This window comes from Phascolarctos cinereus, unplaced genomic scaffold (genome assembly GCF_003287225.1).
Source record: "Phascolarctos cinereus isolate Bilbo 61053 unplaced genomic scaffold, phaCin_HiC Scaffold_5;HRSCAF=322, whole genome shotgun sequence".
Lineage (NCBI taxonomy): Eukaryota > Metazoa > Chordata > Mammalia > Diprotodontia > Phascolarctidae > Phascolarctos > Phascolarctos cinereus.
Window position 1 is genome coordinate 71,452,256 of NW_027555958.1, and position 21,920 is coordinate 71,474,175.

Sequence of the window (21,920 nt, forward strand, 5' to 3'; positions counted from 1 at the left end):
GTGAAGGTGAAGAGGGAAAGTATTCCAGGCATGAAGGAGAGCCAGGAAAAAGGTCTAAGCTCAGAAGATGAACTGTCATGTGTGAGAAGAAGCAAGGAAGCAAATGTTACTAGATCACAGATTGCACAGAGAGGAATAAAACGTACTAAGAAACGTAGGATAGGATCAATTTGTGAAGGGCTTTAAAAACCAAACAGAGGATTTTATATTTGATATTGAATGTAACAAGGAGCCATCAGAAGTCAATGGGTAGGAGGGTGATACACACCTGTACTTTATGGAGATCATTTCAGTAGCTAAGCGGAGGATAGACCGAAATCAGGAGAAACTTGAAGCAGGGAGAATAACCAGAAAGTTATTGCAATAGTCCAGGCATGAGAGAATGAAAGCCTATTCCTGAGTGCTGGCTAGATGTTACAATGTTGGATATATGGAAAGAATGTAAGACAGGACTCAATCAAGGATAATACCAAGGCTATACACTGGGTGATTAGGAGAATGACGGCATCCTCAACAGTAATAGGGGAGGGTTGGTGTTGAGGGGAGCACATGATGAAGAGTTTGCACCAATGTGGTAGCCGTATGAACATAAAGAAGAGGACTAACATGAGAGACGTCTTGAAGATAGAAATGACAAGACTTAACGGCAGCATGAATATGTAGGGTGAGTGCAAGCGACAATAACAAGATCATGAGCCTAGGTGCCTAGGCTCTGCTGGACACTGTTGGTGAACCCATCTTCCTGGATGCTTTCTCCTCCATGGGTTTTCATGATCCTCTTCTCTCTTGGCTCCCATCTTACCTGTCTGACTGTTCCTTCTCCATTTCCTTAGCTGCCTCATCATACATCACACTCCCAACCACTAGATGTCCCCCTAGGTTTTGTCCTAGGCCCTCTTCTCACTACATTCTCTATCCTTAGTACTTTCATCAGCTCCTGTGTGAGTATGTTTGTTTACACATATATACAATGCATGTATACACATAATATGTGTGTCATATATGTATTATATGTGAACACATACAACGCATATGCATAAGTACATAGTAAGTGTTTTTTGGACTAACTTCTTTTTTATTTTTAAGTAAGAACTTTAAGGCAAAAAAAGTCAATCCTTCATAAAAAAAATGCAAGCTTTTCTTCAATAAAAAAAAGAAAGGAAAAAAAATTAGTGACAGTTCTAATTAGGTCACATAGAAGACAACCTGGCAGAACAAACATAATCACCACCACCATCTCATTTAATGATCTACAATGGAAAGAGCTAAAAGTCAAAGACTGGCAAGTTCATTTGATCTCACTGAACAGTAACAATAAAAAAAGAAAAATAATACCAATAATGAGAGCTAGTATTTATACAGGGCTTTAACATTTGCAAAGCAATTTACTTTTCATTTGAGCCTCACAACCAACTGCATGAGGTGCTATTATTATCCTATGTTCCTATGAGGAACTAAGGCAGACAGAAGAGGTTAAGTGACTTTACCAGGTTCACACAGCTAGTGACTGAGGCATAACTGGGAGGATGAAATAAGGTAATATGGGAATTATGCTTATTTTTTACCATAAAATGCCAAAAAGAAAAAAAAGTTCATTATAATTTCAATTTCAGAAGCATTCTGAAACTTGTATTTCTAAAGATGCTCATAATTTAAAATGGGATACATTAAGCTGACAAAAAAATTAAAATCTCTTTCATTTGAATATGAAATAACCTAAGCAGGCTGAATGGACCATCTGGGACAACAATTTCCCAAAGCTACAAAGAATAATAATCTTATCATTTTTAAGAAAATCCAGTTTCACATTCTAAAAACAAAGAATGTCCTTAAGTTTTGGATAGTGACACTCTAATATGTTATATTTTACATGAACTCGCAAATCAGATAATGTTCTCACTATACATTTGGATTCAAATTTACAAGATCTATCCCAACATCCAGTTTTCCTAGAAAATATCTTGATAAACAGTATGGCTTGGGGATTATCTAAAACAGCTACCTGGGGCACATTTATATTCTATAAATACTTTTAAGTATTGTCAAGAGATTCTAGGGAGCTTTCTATATAGTCATCCAAATCTATGCATACAGAATCTACATTAAAAGACACTTTAATAGAAAACAAAAGAAAATGGCCAAATGATATAAACAGGTACAAACCAAGAAAGATTGTCAGAGTATTGGTGTAGCATATAAAATACCAGCATACTGAGAAGGAAATGAGTAATGGGGATGGTTGAAATCACAGGATCATAGATAAGGAACCTGAAAATTCATCCAACCCAATTTCTTCATTTTACAAATGAACAAATTATGGAAGAGAGAGATTAAGGACTTGTATATACAGATTCTAACAAGAGCTAGGATTTGAACTCAAGTCCTGTGACTTGCCCAAATCCTCGAATTATTTTTGTCTCACCAGCACCCTACCCACCCAGGAATTCATTTTGAGCCACTTCTTCTCTTGATAAGGCACTTTTCACCACTGTAGTTTTTCAGTCTTTGCGGTCACGTACAACTTTTTATGACCCCATCTGGGGTTTTCTTGACAAAGATACTGGAGCAATTTGCCATTTCCTTCTCCAATATTTTATTATTACTCGTCTTGTGCCTCTTAAACAGAATATTAAGCATATTTGTAACAGGTATACTACTAGAATAGTGTTCTCTGAGAAAATGCTATTTAAGCCAATACATACATATAAAACTGTTCAATATTTGATGATTCATACATCTTAAGAATTCTTCACTTAAAGATTTACAAAATGTTCCTTTAAATAGCAAGCTTACCAGTGCATGCAAAATGACTTCACTTGAAAAAAAAATCATATACAATGTTTCAAACAGAAAAGTGAGACCCACTTACAAACTACACTTTTTCTCACTGATCAAAGTGCTCTCTTTCTTTGCCCCTATAAGTCAACTGACTAAGATATTATGCTTCCATTGAACAGGTATAAAAGGGGAAAAATTAAAACTCTGTGAAAGATCAGCTTTTCCTGCCTAGGTACAACAAAGTAAAATTCTAGATTATGTACTATATCTACAAATTACTTCCCAGGAGAGAGTGAAAGTGAATGACAAGACGAAACATTCTTTTTTCTTACCTAAAATTTAGGAGAGTTCTTTATGACCCTGCTATAATGCAGGGTATCCCCCAAAATCTTAGCAGTGCAGTTTCAAGCTTTAGTAACTTCAAATCCCAGTAAGCCACTTGCAGCACCCTGTACCATTATCTTTTCCTCCTACACATTTACATGTCTTGGTCCCAACTTAGCCTTCACCTCCCACACATACACCCTTTGAGAAGAAGGACTCAGTACTATTTATCACTGCCTCTCCCACATTGCCAACCACGATGCTTTACACGTTTTAGATTCTCCACAAATATTTGTTGAAGTGAACTGGTATTAGTGAAGATTCACTTGATTTCACTTTATAAAAACAGAAGATTATGCTTTTTTTCTGTCCAAAAAAATGCCAATGGAGCAAATCTTAACTGCCAAAGTTGAAGAAATTTTTAAAATAGGGAGAAGACAGGGTAGAAGAAAATGGGAGGAAGAGGCATAAAACTCCTATCTGAGAACTCCCACATGCCTTTCTGTGATTAGGTCCCCTGACAAAGGCCACTGTCCATAGAATTACTAGAATATGTGGTGATTTTCACCTGGAAATTCAAGGTTCATTATATCTCATTTTTTCTAAAACTCATTATATCATAGATTTAGAGTTAGAAGAGATCTCATCTAATTCAACTGCCTCATTTTATGGATGAAGGAATGAAAGTGTAGGAGGATAAATGACTTGCCCAAGATAGCACTGGGGTTTGAAGACTTGAACCTAGGTCCTTGACTCCAAAGTCAATCCTCTCACCATGCTGCCTTCTTAAGATTTGGGGAATAATACAAAGGCAAAAATGCAAGTCTCAGTGCTCAAGAAATTTACATGGCAGAGTAAGAAGGGTAGATAGGAAGGGCAACATTCATAGATAAGCAAAATAAAAAAGTGTGTGTGCGTGTGTAGTAACTTGGGATTGGTAGGGGGAAAAGGGGAGTACTAATAATTGGGGGTCTCAGGAAAGTATAGATTGAACCTTTCAGAGAACGTAGGAGTAAGGAAAGAGACTATTCCAGGCATGAGGGATAGCCTAAGGGAAAAAAATGGAGGTGGAAGATGGAACTTCATATACATTTAACAAGCAGGTCAGTTTGGCTAAAAGACAAGTTTGTGAAATAGAGTAATATGAATCAGTCTACAAAGAGACCAATTGTGAAGGAATTTAAATGCCAAAGGGGTTTCCATTTTATCTTATAGACAATAGGGAGTCCCTGGAGTTTCCTGACCAGGAGAGGGATATGGGCAAATCCAAGTTTCAAGAATATAATTTGGCCCTTGTGTGGAAGATAAAAACTGGAGACCTGGAGAGATCTGAAGCAGGGAAATAGATTAGGAGGCTACTGAAACAGTCCAAGAGGGCCAGCAGTACAGTGGTAACTGTTTGAGTCGTAAGGAGAGGGAAATGAGAGATGTTATGGGAAAATGAAGGAATGGGATACTTTTCAATACGTGGGATACCAGGTATTAATCTTAATGACCCATCATTCGAACCCAAACCTCAGGTCTTCACTCCTTTTTGGTCATCTAGTCTTCCTTTGCAAGATAGCTAGTACCACTTGTTAGTAATCAGACCCTGTAAAATAGGTGCACACATAGAGACAGAGAAATGTGCCTCCAGATCAGGGATTAGCTTTGCAAAGGACTAGGTTTTTGTTTTAAAAAAAATTTTAAGTTGAAATTTTAATTTTAACATGTATATCCCAAAACAGCAAATGTATGATAAACTGCAAGAAGAGAAAGATTAAGGTCACTAATTTTACATACCCTTTTCTTCCTTGTAAATTCTATGTGATATTTTGTCTATTAAGTTTATCTCCTGGCTAAATGTTCCCACATAATCATTCATTTCGGTGAATTCCTCTGGGCGGTTTTTAACTCCTCTCACTGAGGATGCTACAGCTCTGACTGTCTGCCCCATCCTGCTAAGCAATCCGGGACCTTGTTTCTTGTGAGAAGACAATTCCTAAAAGTAAAACACAAAATAATGAAAGTAAGGTAGTTAACAGTAGTAATAATTAGTAGTACTGGTGGTGTAAATTCCAAGAGCTAAAACACACACACACACAAAGTGGAGGAGAAAAATACAGCTTATAAAAATAATGGTATACAGTTTATAATACACGGTACAACATTTGGGGGGGCTGAATAAATATATATTTAAATATTTTTCCAGGTGTTTCTTTTTTCCCTTCCTTCTTTCCTCCCTTCCTTTCTTTCTTTCTTTTACTGTTCAAATTCCATTTTAAATGATTGCACAAAAATATATTAACCACAAATAGTGGAACAACAGGGGAAGGGAAGCACAATTAATGAACAATAAAAGAAAGGGTTTAATGTAAGGATAATGTGTCTGTGTCTAGACCTGTGATTTCACTGACGTAGGGAGCTCTTGATATGGAAGGCTTCATCATTGCAGGGCACTAACTGTCATTTATAATGTGCAGGGTCAGACACACACACACACACACACACACACACACACACACACACACACACATACACACACAAATTCACAAATAGCAACCAGACCTTTAAATAAAGGTGATCTGCACCATTTCTGTGCCTAAGGTCCATTCTGATTTTAATTTAGGAACTGACACAGCCTCTTACTGAACATTAGGGTATTTAGTGAGTCATTGCTAATAGAATATGGTTGGTCTTCCAGCACTACAGTAATTCTAGTTGCAACACAACATTTTTCTCACTGTAACACGTAAACAAAAAGAAACTCTAAAGGACAGTAGTAAAGCACATCATCAAGGAATTCTTTGAAAGGAAGAAAAGATGGGCTGGTCACACAGCAAGACAGAGATGAGAAGTAAACATCCACAGTACTCCAGAGGTAACTTTGTGATGCCTAAAGAAGGCAAGCAGGGTCTCCAGTGCACTGGATGCCCCACTGTGGTAAACTTTTGGGATAACACAGACCAGAGTGAGACAAGATGGGATGGTGATCTTCATCATTAGACAGAACTTCCAAATCAATCAGATCAGAGATCCATTGCCACATGTTAGCAAGATACTGAAGCACCTTCTTTGTGAGCACACCCAAGTGGGTAATTGTGGACTTGGCAAGCAGAAAAAAAAATTACCCAAATGATACTCAGATTTATGGCATCAACAATATAGTATAAACATATATACTTTGCCAGGACCCTTTTGGTTTGATATCCTGCATCCTGAACAGTGTCTGGGACATAGAAGCCACTTAATAAACAATTGTTGGATAAATGTTGAATGAATCTGAAAGGCTGAGAAATAATATGAGACAAATAGATAAACTTGCCTCTAATCATAAGGAACAGTGTAGGTCTTTTGAAGCATAGAATTTGGGTCAAATATGAATTGAAGAGACATATCTACAACAAATAAGAATGGGTGCTGAAAGTAGGGATACTGACTGATCATCTATGGATGATAGACATTTTAGTCTATTTTAGTCATTGCCTTAAAAATAAATAGAAAAAGGAAAGGTATATTATAATTGCTTTTTTCCCCACAATTCCCCAAACTCTACTTATCCTTTCCTTTCTCTTATCTATGTATTAGAAATAGCTGACTCAATTCATGGCAGTTTCCTTTTCATAGTAAACATTTCCCAGGTGCAGGAGCTCTCCCTAGCCATCTAATTTAGCCAATGCCTGTATACGAATGTCCTCTAAAAACATTTACAATAAATGGCAGCACAATCCTTGATTAAAGCCTACTTCAGTCTACCACTGTTCAAGGAAGCCCATTTCTATTTCGGCTATTTCTTTTGGGCTGCTTTAACTTCAAAAAAGTAATTATTTACATTTTTAGCCAAAAACTCATGCCTCTGCAACTTATCCATTGCCCATAGTACGGCCTCTGGGACCAAGCAGAATAATTCTAATTTCTCCTTATTCCAAATGACAGCCTTTCAAAATCTCAAAGACAACTATCTCATCCCTTCTAAGTTTCCTCCTCTTCAGCCTAAACATCCACAGTTCCACCAAACAATCCTTATAGATCATGATCTCAGTGAATCTAACCATCCTGGTTGCTGTCCTCAGAACTATCTTTCCTAAAATATGGTGTCTGGAATTAAATACACTTGTGTGTTCTGATGAAAAGAGTGAACAAGGGAGATTCTCGCCTTCCTCCCATTTCTGGACACTACGGCAGTTAGGTGGTGTAGTGGATATAGCACTGGGATTAGAATAAGGAAGACATCTTCATGAGCTCAAATCCAGCCTCAGATACGTACTAGCTGTGTGACACTGGGCAAGTCACTTAGTCCTGTCTGCCTCAGTTTCCTCATCAGTAAAATGAGCTGGAGAAGGAAATGGCAATCTTTGCCAAGAAAACCCCAAAATGGAGTCACTACGAGTGGAACACAACTGAATCAACTGAATAATAACAAAAACAAGTATCTCTTTTATAAACCACTACTTTTGGGGTTGCCATGTTATACTATTGACTCATACCATGCTTGCAATCTATTAAGACTCCCTATCTTTTTAAAATAAAGTTATGTCTAGCTAAGCAGCCCCCATTCTCGACCTGTATAAATCACTTTAGAATCCACCATCAAATTACTTGTCCTTTTTCTATTACTAACTTATTGATGTCTTTAACATTATTTCTCTTTCTCTAGTACATGCAAAGCAAATGAACTATATAATAAAGGATTGTAAGAAAATGATGGTAATGTTAGGATCTGGATCTCCCACAAATACTTTCAGTAAAGTTCTAAAAATGCACTAGAAAGAATAGTAATTAATGAAGGCTGTACAAAAAGAGTCCCAGAATCCTGCAGAAGCATGGAAGAGTGAGAATCTAGGGTGGTTGGAAGGCCAAATGTGAAGCGGTCTGATCCCACAGCCAGGGCAGGACTCAGCACATGCAGTCCTGGAGCCCCATCTGTGACAAGAGTCAAGGCCAGACCAACATTCCAACAACCTGGGCCCAAACCAGAGCAGGGGGCAAGGACATAAAATTCCTGCAGAAGACAGAGCCTAGTTTTAGCCCCCAAACTCAGGATTTAGCAAGATCTACAAACATCATTGAAGAATACAGGAAAGGAGTTTGAATCAAACACAAGGCCCCAGTCTGGAAAATGTGGCTAGAGATATGAGCAAACCAAAAGAAGAAAATGCCAAACATAATGAAAAAATAACTCCACAACCAGTAAAAGCAGAGAAAGGAATGTCCTAACCTCAAGGACTACCACAGTATCTGGAGAAAAAATGAAATAAGACATACAAAATAGAATAGTGAACGAGGAAAGAGGCCATGGAAAATTAGTAGTTTAGAACAGACAGTGGTAACCTTACCCCAGAGTTGAAAAATAGAACAGGCCAATAGAAGACAAAAATCAAAAGATTGAGGATAGGTAGGAGGAAGCAGAAGGAAATGAAGGTATAGAGAATTAAAAACAACCGACCTGGAAAAATAGATCAAGTAGAGATAATTTAAGGGCCTTGGACTACAGGAAAATCACGATGTAGCAAACACTGCTAGGTGGCTCACCAGAGTCAGGAACACAATCCCGGGCCATGGAATAGAGTAGCACTAACCGGCCAAGACAGGGATTAAATCTGTGACCTTGATCTTATCAGCACCATATTTTACCACCAGCTTTCCTTTCGAACTCCTACAATGTTTTAATATCACTTTCAAAATTATGAATCTCTGTTTTCTTGTGAACCCCTGTACTGGTAGCCTTATACATCTGATTTGGGCTCTGAGTTCTTTCTTCATCTTTAATGGAAGAACAATAATAGCTACTTAGCTATCCTGGAAAGATAAGAAAGGAATTAACTCATTTTTGTTGTTTTGTCATGTCAGTGTGTTTAACTCTTTGTGACCTCATTTCGGGTTTTCTTGGTAAAGATAATGGAGTAGTTTTCTACTTCTCAGCTCATTTTACAGTTGAGGAAACTGAGGCAAACAGGGTTAAGTGACCTGCCCAGGGTCACACAGCTAGTAAGTATCTGAACTCAGGTCTTCCTGACTCTGGGCCAAATGTTCCATCCACTGAGCTACCTGGCTGCCCCAAAAACTCATTAGTACTGCCCAAATTATTTTTTCAAAGGCCTCAGACAAGAAGCCATAGAAGCATCAAGTACTGGAAGCAGTGTGGGAAAAAAAAGTTCCTAGTTTGTTACACGTAAGGTGAATATATCCTAGGTTTGCACTTAATACCAACGTGACCGTGAGAAAGTCACATGATCTCTCTGAGCCTCTGTTTCCTCATCTTCAAAACAGAAATTATTATACATAAAAAGCTACTAAAGAAAACACTGGAAGAAGGCCAGGGTTTGAATGGAGGCTCAGCCATCTACTAACCACCTAAGTAACCTTAGGCAAGTCACCTAAACTCTTTGTGACACCATTTCCTCTCATATAAAAGGAAAATTTGATAATGGTCTAAAATGTGAGAAACAGAGAACTAACATAAATACAGTTCAAAGGCTTTGTCCTAATAGAAGAGTGAACAAAGGATTTGAATAGAGGATTGCTAAAAAGAATTACAAACTATTGATAACTATATGAAAGGATGTTCCAAATTACTAATATTAAGATGAATGCAAAGGAAATAGAGATTTCAACTGACCTGCAGAAAGTTGGCAAAGACAATAAAATGGGAAGATAGTGCTGGAGTAAGTTGCAGAAATACCGATAAGCTAAGGAGCTGTAGGAAGACAGAAAAGCTAATTCACTGCGAAGCTCTGAAATGGTCCAATCATTCTGTAAAGCATTTAGAAGGATGCTAGGCATCTACTCCTTAAGGAAGTCAAAGAAAGAAAGAAAAGACCCTTTTATTTATAGCAGTGTTTTTTGTAGCAACAAAGAACTGGAAACAAAGTAGATATCTATCAACCAGGAAATGGTTAAATAAGCTGGGGTATATGAGTGTAATAGGAATATCACTATGACATAAGAAATAATGAATATAGAGAAGCATGGGAAGAGTTATATGAACAGATACAAAGTTAAGTATGCAGAACCAGGAAAACAATATATACAATGATCACAGCAATGCAAATGGAAAACAAAACAACACAAATGAAAAAAAAAGGCTATGAATTAGAATGGCCAAGCTTTTGTAAGGAAGGTGGGGCACTTGGGGTATTAAGTGTGTATAATTTTGCATATAATGGTTTTGATTAGTTGATGTGTTACTTTTACTGTTGCCCATAAAGGATGGACACCCAAAAGAGGTTACAGGAGGGATATGTTGAAGAATGTTCATAATATAAAAAGAAAAGATATCATTTTTTTTTCAAATGATAAGGGTTAGACTGGATGACTTCTAAAGTGCCTTCTCATTTTACATCTGTGATGTTATGATTTTAATGACAGAAGTACTCCTTGACTAGATAACACTTTCATCTATTAGCACTTAAGAATGTTTTGTTAGCATTACTATTACTTATTGTTTTAGGCACATACGATTAGCAGCCACCTTCTTAAGCAACTGTGTCTTAGACAATTTCTAAGGGTGCACTATAGACCTGGAGTTAGGTTATAATATCATCTCAAAAACATAACAAAGACCATCCAGATATCAAGACTATTTGGTTTTTAATAGATTGGCCTAACATGTAACAGGCATAAAAATACATAAAACTTCACTGTCAAGCAATAAAGTACATAGTCCTTTAAACAACTCATCTGTTGATCTAAATTAATAATAAAAATATAGCAAAGAGTGCTGCACTACTCTGTTATAAACAAGATAATAATTTACTCTTTTATAGAACTTTAAGAACATCTTACATCAATCCTGTGATAGATAATCCAATTATTAACCCAATTTCACAGATGAAGAAACTAGGGATTTCAGAGGGTAAATGACATGCCCAAGGTCACACAACTAGGAAGTGCCTGAGGCAAGATGATCTAATTAAACCTGAATGTCCAAGAATTGTGGGCAGTCCCCTGGGGGAGGAAGTATCCTTTGGTTGTCTTTCAGACGGCTTTCAAAAAGATGTAACGTACCCAGAACTGATGCACACCATCACATCCTGATTCTCAAAGATGCCAAGAAAAATAAGATTTTTTTTAAAGCCCTGAATATTTATTCAACACAGGCAAAGAACAACTTGAATTTTTAAAAATCATCTTCAAAGAGAAAAAGAGGACTATATGTGGGAGGAGATACATGGTTACAAACAAAAACCTTAAGGTTTTTCAGTACTTTTAGAATTAACACAGGCACCTATCTAAAGGGCAATTTACTCATTTAAAAAAAACTTCATCTTCATTCATTTCAAAGAGAACACTGCACACTGAAAATAAAAATTAATATAAATAGTAAAAATAAAATCAATACAGCATTGAAATGTGTAAGAATAATAGAACTGAAAAATCAAAGATTTTTACCCAGGCTTGTGCAGTAAGAAAAACTTTGAAGTCTTCGTTAAAAGTTAAAGTTGGATGATCAGCAATTCGATTTAAGAATTTATGCAGTGCCTTTCTTCGAGTCTCAATGAAGTCATCATTAAACCGTTCTACCATGCCTTTCATGATGAATTTTTCTGGCAAAGGCTAAGGAAACAACACAACAAGGCATTACCCAGAGTAGGTGGGTGTTCCAAAAGTCTTAAAGCAGTTTTAAGTTATTAAAGCTTAACTCTGTACAACTGCAAGAGACTTTAGAATCCACCCAGTTGTAATCTCCTCATTCTGTAGAAAATAAAAAGGAGGTGATGTGGTCAAATGGATAGAGTGCTGGACTTTGAGTCAAGAAGACCTGGGTTCAAATACTGCTTCTGACACTTACTAGCTAAATGACCTTGAGGAAGTTACTTAACTTCTCTTGTGCCTCAGTTTCCTCATCCATAAAACAAGAGGTGGACCAGATGGTTTCTAAGCTCTCTTCCATTTCTAAATCTATGATTCTATTATCCTAACTGACCTCCTCACAATCACACAGGTTATTTTCCTATTTTTATCCCTGAAACTTGACATACAGTAGGTGTTTAATAAACGTTAATGACTAACTGAAGTAGAAGATCCAGGATTTGAATCCAGGATGATATGACAAGTTTGATGATACAGCTGTCTGTAGAAAAAAAAATCTCTAAAAATGATTTAGCGGTACAGCTGGAAGTAGAAAGTAATAACACAGTTTGGGCATAATATAAAAAAAATCAGCTTTCCAATTCTAGCAAAAAAAATCAGTCTTGATTGCTTTTTTTTGTTTGCTTTTTTCAAAAAAGCAAAAGCATTCTCAAAATAAAATTGAGCTAATTTTCAAGGCTTGAAATGAAGTTTTAAAAATATTAAACTTTTTTTTTAAGTGTGTGGAGGAAGGGGTTGGAAACTTAATCCATCTGTATAGGTAATTCCCACCATGGAAAATTCTTCAATCAATGCAGATCAGCAACCTGTCTATAACTTATTGTCTTTTTTTTTTTTAGGCAATTGGGGTTAAGTGACTTGCCCAGGGTCACACAGCTAGTAAGTGTCTAGTATTTGGTCTCAGGTCGGATTTTTATGAACTCAGGTCCTCCTGACTTCAGTGCCAATGCTCTATCCACTGAGCCACCTAGCTGCCCCGGTAACTTATAGTCTTAAAGAGTTGCTAGGATCACAGGTAAACTTTAAATGACTTCAAATCATCACCCAGTAGATATGTATCAGAGGCAGGGCTTGAAGCCAATCTTAACTCCCTGGCCATCCCTCTATCCACTACACCAAAGTATTAGTATCATGGCCTGAGGGAACAAGATTAAAATAAAATTGGGAAGAATTTAATGAAATATATAAAAATATGATACGACATAGGTAATGTTAATTTGTGGTTTTCTAAATCACTACATAGCATGGAGGGATCCAGTTTCTATTTGAGTTTGATACCGCTATAATATACTATGTTATCTCTCATGATTAAATATTTGCAAGGAAAAAAATAGTTACTGAAGTTTGAAAAACTAATACGCTTACAGGAATAATGAGGGTGGGATGTGCTTCTTCAAGTTTCCCCTTTAACCAAAGGAAATCTTGGTAACGTCTTCGAACTTCAAATTCGCTAGAATCAAATTCACCCCGAGATGTCTGAAAGAAAATAAAAAGACAGAATAAGTAACTCAAGATGTATGGTATTTGTTTATTATTTAGGACATTCTGGAATAAATCTGAGTCTGGAAAGCAAATTAACAAATAGTAATTATTTTGTGTTTTTCAGTTTGTATATTATTTTGGTGCAGTGAAGTATCTGCTCACGTAGCAGATGAAACAAAGCACATTTAATGTTTCTGAGAAAAAGCAAGCATCTACCTAAAATTCCTTTAGCTTTGAAAATCAAAGCTGAAAAAAAAATGTCTTATAACAGCCATCTGCCAACCATAAAATTTTATAAAATCATTATATTGGGCCTGCTTTTCTTCCTAACATATATGTATGCTCTGAATATAATGTCTAAAATTACTGCTTTTCACCAACTAATTAAAAATCCAAATTGGAGGAACATCTTTTTTGTTTTCCTTTTTATTATAGTCTGGTGAAGATTCTGATCTTAATTGCAAAGAAATATTTCCCAGGAGTTTCCTCAAATGAATCTCTTTCCTACAATGTGCTGATAGTATGTGAAAGATCTGGCATCTTTGCATAGAGGTCCAACCACCAATGAATTCTACTAATATATTATTTGACTCACAAAGAGAAATTCACAATTGTTTCCAGGGTATTTTGCTGAGATATGAATTTGTGTCTTGCAGCAGAAATCAAAGACATTAAGGCAAATATTTTCACAAAGAAGGAAGTGTCCATTTAGAGTGACTGAGATAGTCCCAAGCCAAATAAGAACAAAAATTCTCTAATTAAAAAATAAGAATAATATTTATCACGCCTCCCAAGAGCTCTCTCTCTCTCCCCCTCTCTCCTTCTTCCTCCCTCCCTCCCTACTTCTCTCTCTCTCTCTCTCTCTCTCTCTCTCTCTCTCTCTCTCTCTCTCTCTCACACACACACACACGCACAGAGTAGTCTTTTTGAAAAAGTTCTGTAGGTAGTATTTCCTCCCTCTAATTGTACTGAAATTTTAGGGAAAAGATTTTATGACTGTAATGTCATTGTTGAAATTTTTTCTGTAGGAGGAATGGTAGGATGAAACATTGTTAAATTTCTTAAAAACAATTTAGAATGTACATTTCACATATTGGAAATGTCTATCACATATACTGATTAAATCTACAGTTTGCTACAAGTTATAAAATGCAGAATTAATTGTCATAAAGTAAGGATCAGAAAGCTATTAATGCCAACAGGTTACTCTTGAAAATGACTGCTTCAAATAATACACACTGTCAAGATATTTCCTTTGTAATGCATTAAAAGGGAACAATGTGATCTCCCAATTTCAAAAACATGATCTTTAGAAAGTGCTGTAAAACTTTCACTATTAAACAAACACACAGAAATTAATCAAGTATTAAAAAATAAGAAATTATATATATGGAACACTGTCAAGTAATTTAATAACATGTATGCTGGTTGGGTTGTGTACTTCCCCCACAGTTTCCAATCCTGGAAATGGAAATTAAAATTATCTAGGTCCAAGTCCTACAAAAACACATAAAAGAAGAATAATTCCTTTAGCTTTACCTATTCTGAAAACTTAATTTTATATTTGATCTCAAAGAACTATGCTCATGTTTCTCTTATATGCCAATTTCATTCTACATAGTATTATAGTTATTCGTGCAGCTCGCATATCCTCTATTGGTTTTATGCTGTTTTGAGGTCAAGGGGTGTGCATCTTCCCTAAAACTCAGCACAGTGAATTACACAAAGTAATCACTTAATAAATTGCTTTTAAATTGAAATGAAGTAGACTTATTTTAAGGTATAGTTCAAAAGGGCACTGAGGTAGTGCTGTGAATAGAGTATCAGATTTGGAGACAGGAAAACTCCCCTTCCTGAGTTCAGATCCGGCCTCAGACACTTCCTAGCTGTGTGACCCTGGACAAGTCACTTAATCCTGTTTGCCTCCATTTCCTCAGGAAATGGTAAACCGCTCCAGCATCTTTGCCAAGAAAATGGGGTCATGAAGAGTCAGACAGGACTAAAACACAACTGAACAACACAACAAAATAATTCAAGCTTAAAAGAAGAAAATAACTCCCTCCTCCCCACTCCCACCCCGTTTTTTAACCTGTCAGAAGCTTGGACTCTTCATGCCTACTTTTAGCCTACACAAACCTGAGACTAAACCAATCCATCAAGCCTCTAGCTGCTTCCTCTGCTTTGTGTCTCTTTCTAAGAGCACAGGGGACCAAATGTTAGTGATCCTAAAATGGTATTTCTAACTTTGGCAGTAACCTTATGAATTTGCTTTTTCCGAGATCACAGGAAAAGTGATCTTGAGATGATTATCTCTAACGTGTTTATGAAATTAAGAATCCCTAGATAATATCTGTAAACCACGGCACAGTGTTTGGCACATGGCAGGTGCTTAATAAATGCATATTCCCAATGCTATCCACAGCCAGAGAAAGAACTATGGAGTCTGAATACAGATCAAAGCGTACTGTTTTCACTTTGCTTTTTCTTTCTTGTGGTTTTTCTCTTTTGTTCTGATTCTTCTTTCACAACCTGACTAATGTGGAAATGTTTAATATGATTGTACATGTATAGCCTATATTAGGTTGCATGCCGTCTTGGGGAGGGGGGAGGGGAAAAATTTAGAACTCAAAATTGTATTAGAATAAATTAATTAATTTAATTTTTAAAAAATGAATATTCCCTTCCCTTCATCTAGGTCTGGATACTATCTGCAAGCCTCAGCAGGCCCCCCTCCCCCAACAACTTTTGGAGGCAAAGACCACTATCACAATAATTAGCTCAATCCATGCTCTGACTTGCCAGATGATAAAGACTTTGAATAAGTTTCATGGACTGTACAGAGCCACAGTGAAGTTGAAATGCATGTTCAACGACACCAAAAAATGTTTCATGTCTTAAGTATCACCCCAACCCCTGAGAATACAAGAGAAGTACAATAGGGTCACTGTACCATGCTTTAACTATCTGTCAGTATACACTCATGAGTCCTTTGTGATTTAAGCATTTCTTTTGTGGCAGAGAAAACAGATGTTTTCTAGCTGACTTACTCTGCATAATTAGTACCTTTGTAGACTGACCCCATTATTCCCTTTTGGGGAATCAAAATTTAGCTTTAAGAGACTGAGTGATAATGAGCTACAGAGCACAAGAAGAGCCTGACTCCCCTCTTTCAGGTAGGGCTCCTCCAAGATTGAATTCAGTACACAGGATCTCTGATATAGAATCTCTTAAGGGGAAAAGGGGCCCTTTCCCCAGGCCACTGGGGCACTAATACATGTGTTAATTCTTTATTCCCCTGTATGTGTACTTAAGATCATCTCCATAGGTGAAGTCCATCATAGCCTAGATGGGATACTTGCCTCTGATACTTGCTAGCTATGAAACAAGTGAAATAAACTATACTCTCTCCTTGACCACCTCTTAGAATTCTTCATTTTCTTTGAAGTTAAGCTGAAGCTCTATCTTTTAAATAAGGGATTTTCTGATCTCCCAGGCTGCTATTGTCTTCCCCTCACCACAAGTATCTTTTACATATTTAGTACATACTTTTTATAGTTTTTAGAAATTGTTTCTACTAATATAGAATGTATCCTCCTGCAGGTTAGAGGTTGTTTCACCTTTGTATTCCCAGTATAGCTCTTGACATATTTTTTACTAGACTTGTGATTTCATTGGTATAGAGTAATGGTGTCATATTCAAATAGAAACCAGAGGCACCAGACCATTCAAAAGGATCCCTGTGGGCCACATATCAACTTGATATTAAAATATGCCATCTATCTTTTGTTGTATTTTTTATTTATTTTGTTAACTATTTCCCAGTTACGTTTTAATCTGGTTTGAGCCACATCTGCATTGGACATTTTGATACATTTTTGTGTATAGATCAGCACTTTCTCTGCTGAGGTCACTAAGTAGATAAACTGACTTTCACAAGGTCACATAGCCAGTGTATGTCAAAGACAGGACTTGAACCTAGGACATCTTTGTTTCAAAGTCAGTTCTCTAGCCACTATTCCACAATATCTGATATACAGTTGGTATTTAATAAATGCTTGTGGATTAGTTGATTGAAAATGGGCAAGTCATTTTACCTGTCAGTGTCACAGGCAACTCTCTAAGACTACAAGTTATAGAAAGGATGCCAATTTTCAATGGTAGCAGGAGTTTCCCAATAGCAAACATCTTACAATAATAAAATCATAGATCTAGATCATTTTTTAAAACTCAGACATGCATACATATGTTATAGTAAATATAATGTAATATATATAGTCATGTTTCAATACTTTTGTCGTTCAGTCATTTCAGTCACGTCTGAATCTTCATGATCCCATGTGGTGCTTTGTTGGCAGATACAACAGTGGTTTTTCATTTCCTTTTCCAGCTCATTTTACAGATGAGAAAACTGAGGCAAACAGACTTAAATGCCTTGTCCAGGGTCACACATACTAGTAAGTGTCTAAGGCCAGAGTTGAACTTAAGTCTTCCTGACTCCTGGGCTGGCACTCTATCCACTGTGCCATCTAGTTGCCCACTTTAAAGGTCAACCAATGACACAGACTTTAGCACCTCTACAACTTGGTAAAATGTCCTTGACAGCTACTGTGATTAAAAATTTCCTCTCCCTGAAGCTAAGATGATGAAAAATATCTCCAAACTTAACCTTGTTTAGGAGATCTGTGATTTTTGTTGGGCTAAAGTCAAAGCAAGATAGGAGGGGAAAAAAAAACCAGGGACACAGTATATAACAGCAGCACAAGAAGATAATTTGACAGATTGAAAGACACTAAAATAAATAAACAATCAAAAGGTATTGATTAATTTCTCAATATGGGCCAGGCATGGTGCTATATGCTGCAGATATAAACAAGGTAAAAAAAAAAAAACACAGACCCTTCCCCCAAGGAGCTCACCTTCTAATGAGGGAGACAATATGCAAACAACCATGTGGATAAAAAGCAAATGCATTATAATGGGTGCAGGTAATCTTAAAGCAAAGGCACTAGCAGGAGGGCAAAGGGTCAGGTGGAAGAACTGCATGTGTATGTGTGTATATGTGTATGTGTGTATATGTGTATGTGTGTATATGTGTATGTGTGTATTTGTGTGCATGTGTATACATATGTGTGTGTGTATGTGTATGTGTGTGTATGCTGTGAACTTTTGTTACGTTATTTTCTTGAAAAAGTTTTGCCCAAGGAAGTCAAAAATAAACTCTGTTCCCATCTCTTAACTTGGGCAATTCTGGTAAACTTTCCATACAACTCAATTTCTATGCCTATAAAATGGGGGCATTACCAACTACCTTTACTTTGTGAGGACCAGTCAAATCTTCAAAAGTGCATCAGAATATATGTTAATGTATGAACTTGATAAATGCTAAATACATAGTCGTGCAATGTTTTGTCTTCGAACCCTAAAGCCATTTTCTCCATGAAGGGTGTTTTTATAATGTTGTAAACTGAAAGAAAAAACACAACAATTATATACTTGTCATTACAGACTGGGCACAACTGCTTTGAAACGGATCATTCTGCATTGTAGCTTCAACAGTGTATCTGAATTTAACCAAACTCTTCAGAAGCAGCTGGCGGACAGAAGAGAAAATCTGAGTGGTACAAAATGCTTAAGGCAGTGATGAGCAATTCAGCGCTAAATCCTTCCAAGATTCCAAAATGCCAAGTGGAAAATCAAGTGGAAGCACCACTAAATTTCCAAAGAAAACACTTTTGATGGAAGAAAAAGAGAGCTCATAAAAGGGTTACCTTAGTTGTAACTCTGTAGGTGATGAAAGTTTCAATTGTAGTAATGTGGCTTTCGGGATTATCAACTGTAATGAAAAGGTCCTTTGAGTCTGGCTCATCTTCAAACTTGTACTGGTTTATCATGGATAAAGGGGATGTAGGCATCAAAGGACTGAAAGAGTTCATGTCCATCAGGGAGGCATCCTAAGGAAGAAAACATTGGAAGATAGGATTACCCATGGAAATACGTCTATTTCTGTGACTCCTAAACACCAACCATTTTAATGGAAAATGACAAATGTAATAAGCCCGTAAACTGTAGCAAATTCTACAAAATGCAAAATAGTGCTATCTTCTTTATACAAAAATGAAGTCCAGTAGGAAATATATTTTTGAATCACATCCAGCAGTGGTAATGATGGTCCAGATGGCAAAAGATCCAAATTAAATAATTCTACATTTAAAAAAAAAAGTTAAATAGATTGATAGGAAGAGAAATTAAAACTTATAACTATATAAAATATAAAATGTATAATTCTATGAGTCCTTTAGGTCCCTCTGACTGTCTCTGAAGAAACATAGATTCAGCTTATTTCTAGGATCCCAAAGTCATAAGATTTAGCATAGGATAAGACCTTAGAAATCATTTAGTCAAACCCCCTCACCAGATAAGGAAACTGATGCCAGCTACAGGAAGAGAAATGACTTGCTTAAGATCACACAGTTACAAAGCACCATGATCAGAGTTCCTTTCTTTACTACTGAGTGACCTTAGGAAAGTCATTTAATTTCACTAGGCCTCAGTTTTTCATTTGCAAAATTAGAGGGCTGGCCTTAGACGATCTTTAAGGTAAACTCTAAGCTTTAAAATAAGATCCCATCCTCTATGTCCTTGAAACCCCCTCAAGTGATAGATAATCCCCAAATTAGATTCTAACTTTTAAGGATTGTCTTTTGGGGTTTTTTTGTATCCCCAGCGATTAGCTCAGTGCCTGGCACATAGTAAACACTTATAATTTTTTTTTAAGTCACTTGGGGTTAAGTGACTTGCCCAGGGTCACACAGTTAGTAAGTGTCAAGTGTTTGGTTTGAGGCTGCATTTGAACTCAAGTCTTCCTAACTTCAGGGCCAGTGCTTTATCCACTGCGCTACCTAGCTGCCCTATGCACTTATAAATGTTTACTAAATTTTTTAACTGAAAAAATTCTTTAAAAGTCCCTCCTAGAGTTAGCCATTTAAAAAAAAATTTCCAAAATTTAAAAAAAAATTGAGAAAAATGATGATCAATTCCAAAGTATAGGCCAAACATACAAAAACTTGCATTGAAACTGCCTGTTCTGATTAACTATTTGGGTTGGGGCCTTTCAAACTTCATCTTTCTATCTAATTACATTACATCTAATTCTACTGGGCTAAATGATGGGTTCAAAATTAACAATCAGTTTCTTCTACCTTTAAAAAACACAGTCTTTTGTAGAGGAGGAAAGTATGCATGATTTTTGCAAAGTTACAGAATATAGCAAGCCTAGTAAGGCATCTGAGGAATGTTTCCGTATCAACTAAACAAAAATGAAATTGCAGCCACAAATTCAGGAATATTTGAGATTTCTGAAGGATGGAATGATGTGTACAGGCCATTTCATATGCATTATTGAAGTCCTGAGCAAAACCCTGACAATGGGTATTATTCATAACGGATTAGGAAGATCTCAATTTGTAAGAGGCTTGCACTATGTCATAAACAGCACAAAAATATTTTGTTGTTAATTCCTTTTCATTTGCTATTGTTTTTGTTTTTTAGGGAAAAAAAATAATTAGCTAAAAATGAACCGTTGCTAACCTTTTGCAGCACATTCTTTTTGAGGAAATGGTAGGATGAGTCAGCAGAGATGACAAAGATCTTTAATCTCTATGAAAAGCCGTGTCCATTCCTTTCAAAACCTTGCGGCATGGATTTTAATGTCTCAGGGCCAACACCACAGCTGTGATTTTATCGTGTTTTGGGCAAAAAAATCTTTGCATTTTCTCTTCCAGATTTTGAAGAGAAAAAGAATCTGTGTACTAAACTCCTTTGCTTTACATAAAACCAATTAGCATAATATAAACAAAAGCAAACCATCTGAAAAAAAAATAAACCATTTTAGCCTAATTTGAGTAAGTGAAATAGAGGGGATAAAGTCAGCGTTTCACTGCTAATACTGTTCCCTACCCTTCAATGCTAATTTTCCAGACAGTAAATTTATTTACTGTGGAACAAAGTTTTTAGCACCAATACTGAGGTAAAAGGATATAGGATCACAGATACTGAGCTGGAAGGAAGCTCAGAGGCAAAATAGATTCATTTTCCAGATGACAAAACTGAAGCCCTGAAAAGTTGTGGCTTCCCCAAGATTATGTAATGTGAAGAATAACTGACAGATAGGGAAACTGCAGCTGAGAGAAATTAATTGACTCACTCATGGCCATGTGGTTACTAAGTACAAGATTTGGGATTTGAACCTGGGTCTTCCCTAAATCCAAGTTTAGCCAGCACCCTTATCTATTATACCACAAAGAATGTCACCCTTAAGTTCCTTTTTCAGTACTGGACCTTAATGCTATAAGCACTATCTTAGTGAACTGTCATCATTACTAAATGAGTTTCAGTTCTGCTGGAGAGATGATCCCTCACTTAATATAGTCAATTCCTGGGGTTGGGGGAAGAGAACGGAATTGGTCAGTTTCAAAAAAAAAAAAAGTTTAAAGATTCTGTTTGGGCTCTGTTACTACAAAAATGGATTTGAAAATTTAGAGTATATTAAAGAAAAGTACAGCTACACTTTAAAATGATTAATTGATTAGCTCGATTTCTACAATATGCATTTGATAATGGTAAACATCCCAGAAAAGCAGCAGAATGGAAAGCTGATGGCTCCACCTTCTAGATTAAAGCTTGGAATTGGAGAAAGCTTTATCCCTCACTAACATGCTCCTCAGAAACTTCTCATCAATTTGTCAAAAACCACGAGAGTTATTACT

The 21,920-nt window shown here is 36.5% G+C and overlaps 1 protein-coding gene across 2 annotated transcripts in view; it reads right to left on the reverse strand.

Annotated features, from left to right (window-relative positions):
* SNX7 (sorting nexin 7) overlaps positions 1-21,920 on the reverse strand; it is a 125,726-nt gene that overhangs the window by 85,872 nt on the left and 17,934 nt on the right. For both annotated transcript variants that reach the window (XM_020998156.2, XM_078155000.1), the window contains exons 2-5: positions 18,924-19,106; positions 13,039-13,149; positions 11,473-11,637; positions 4,885-5,083 (exon numbers count right to left, since the gene is read on the reverse strand). In XM_020998156.2, the coding sequence (XP_020853815.2) occupies positions 4,885-5,083; positions 11,473-11,637; positions 13,039-13,149; positions 18,924-19,106 (658 nt within the window). The remainder of the gene's footprint in view (positions 1-4,884; positions 5,084-11,472; positions 11,638-13,038; positions 13,150-18,923; positions 19,107-21,920) is intronic.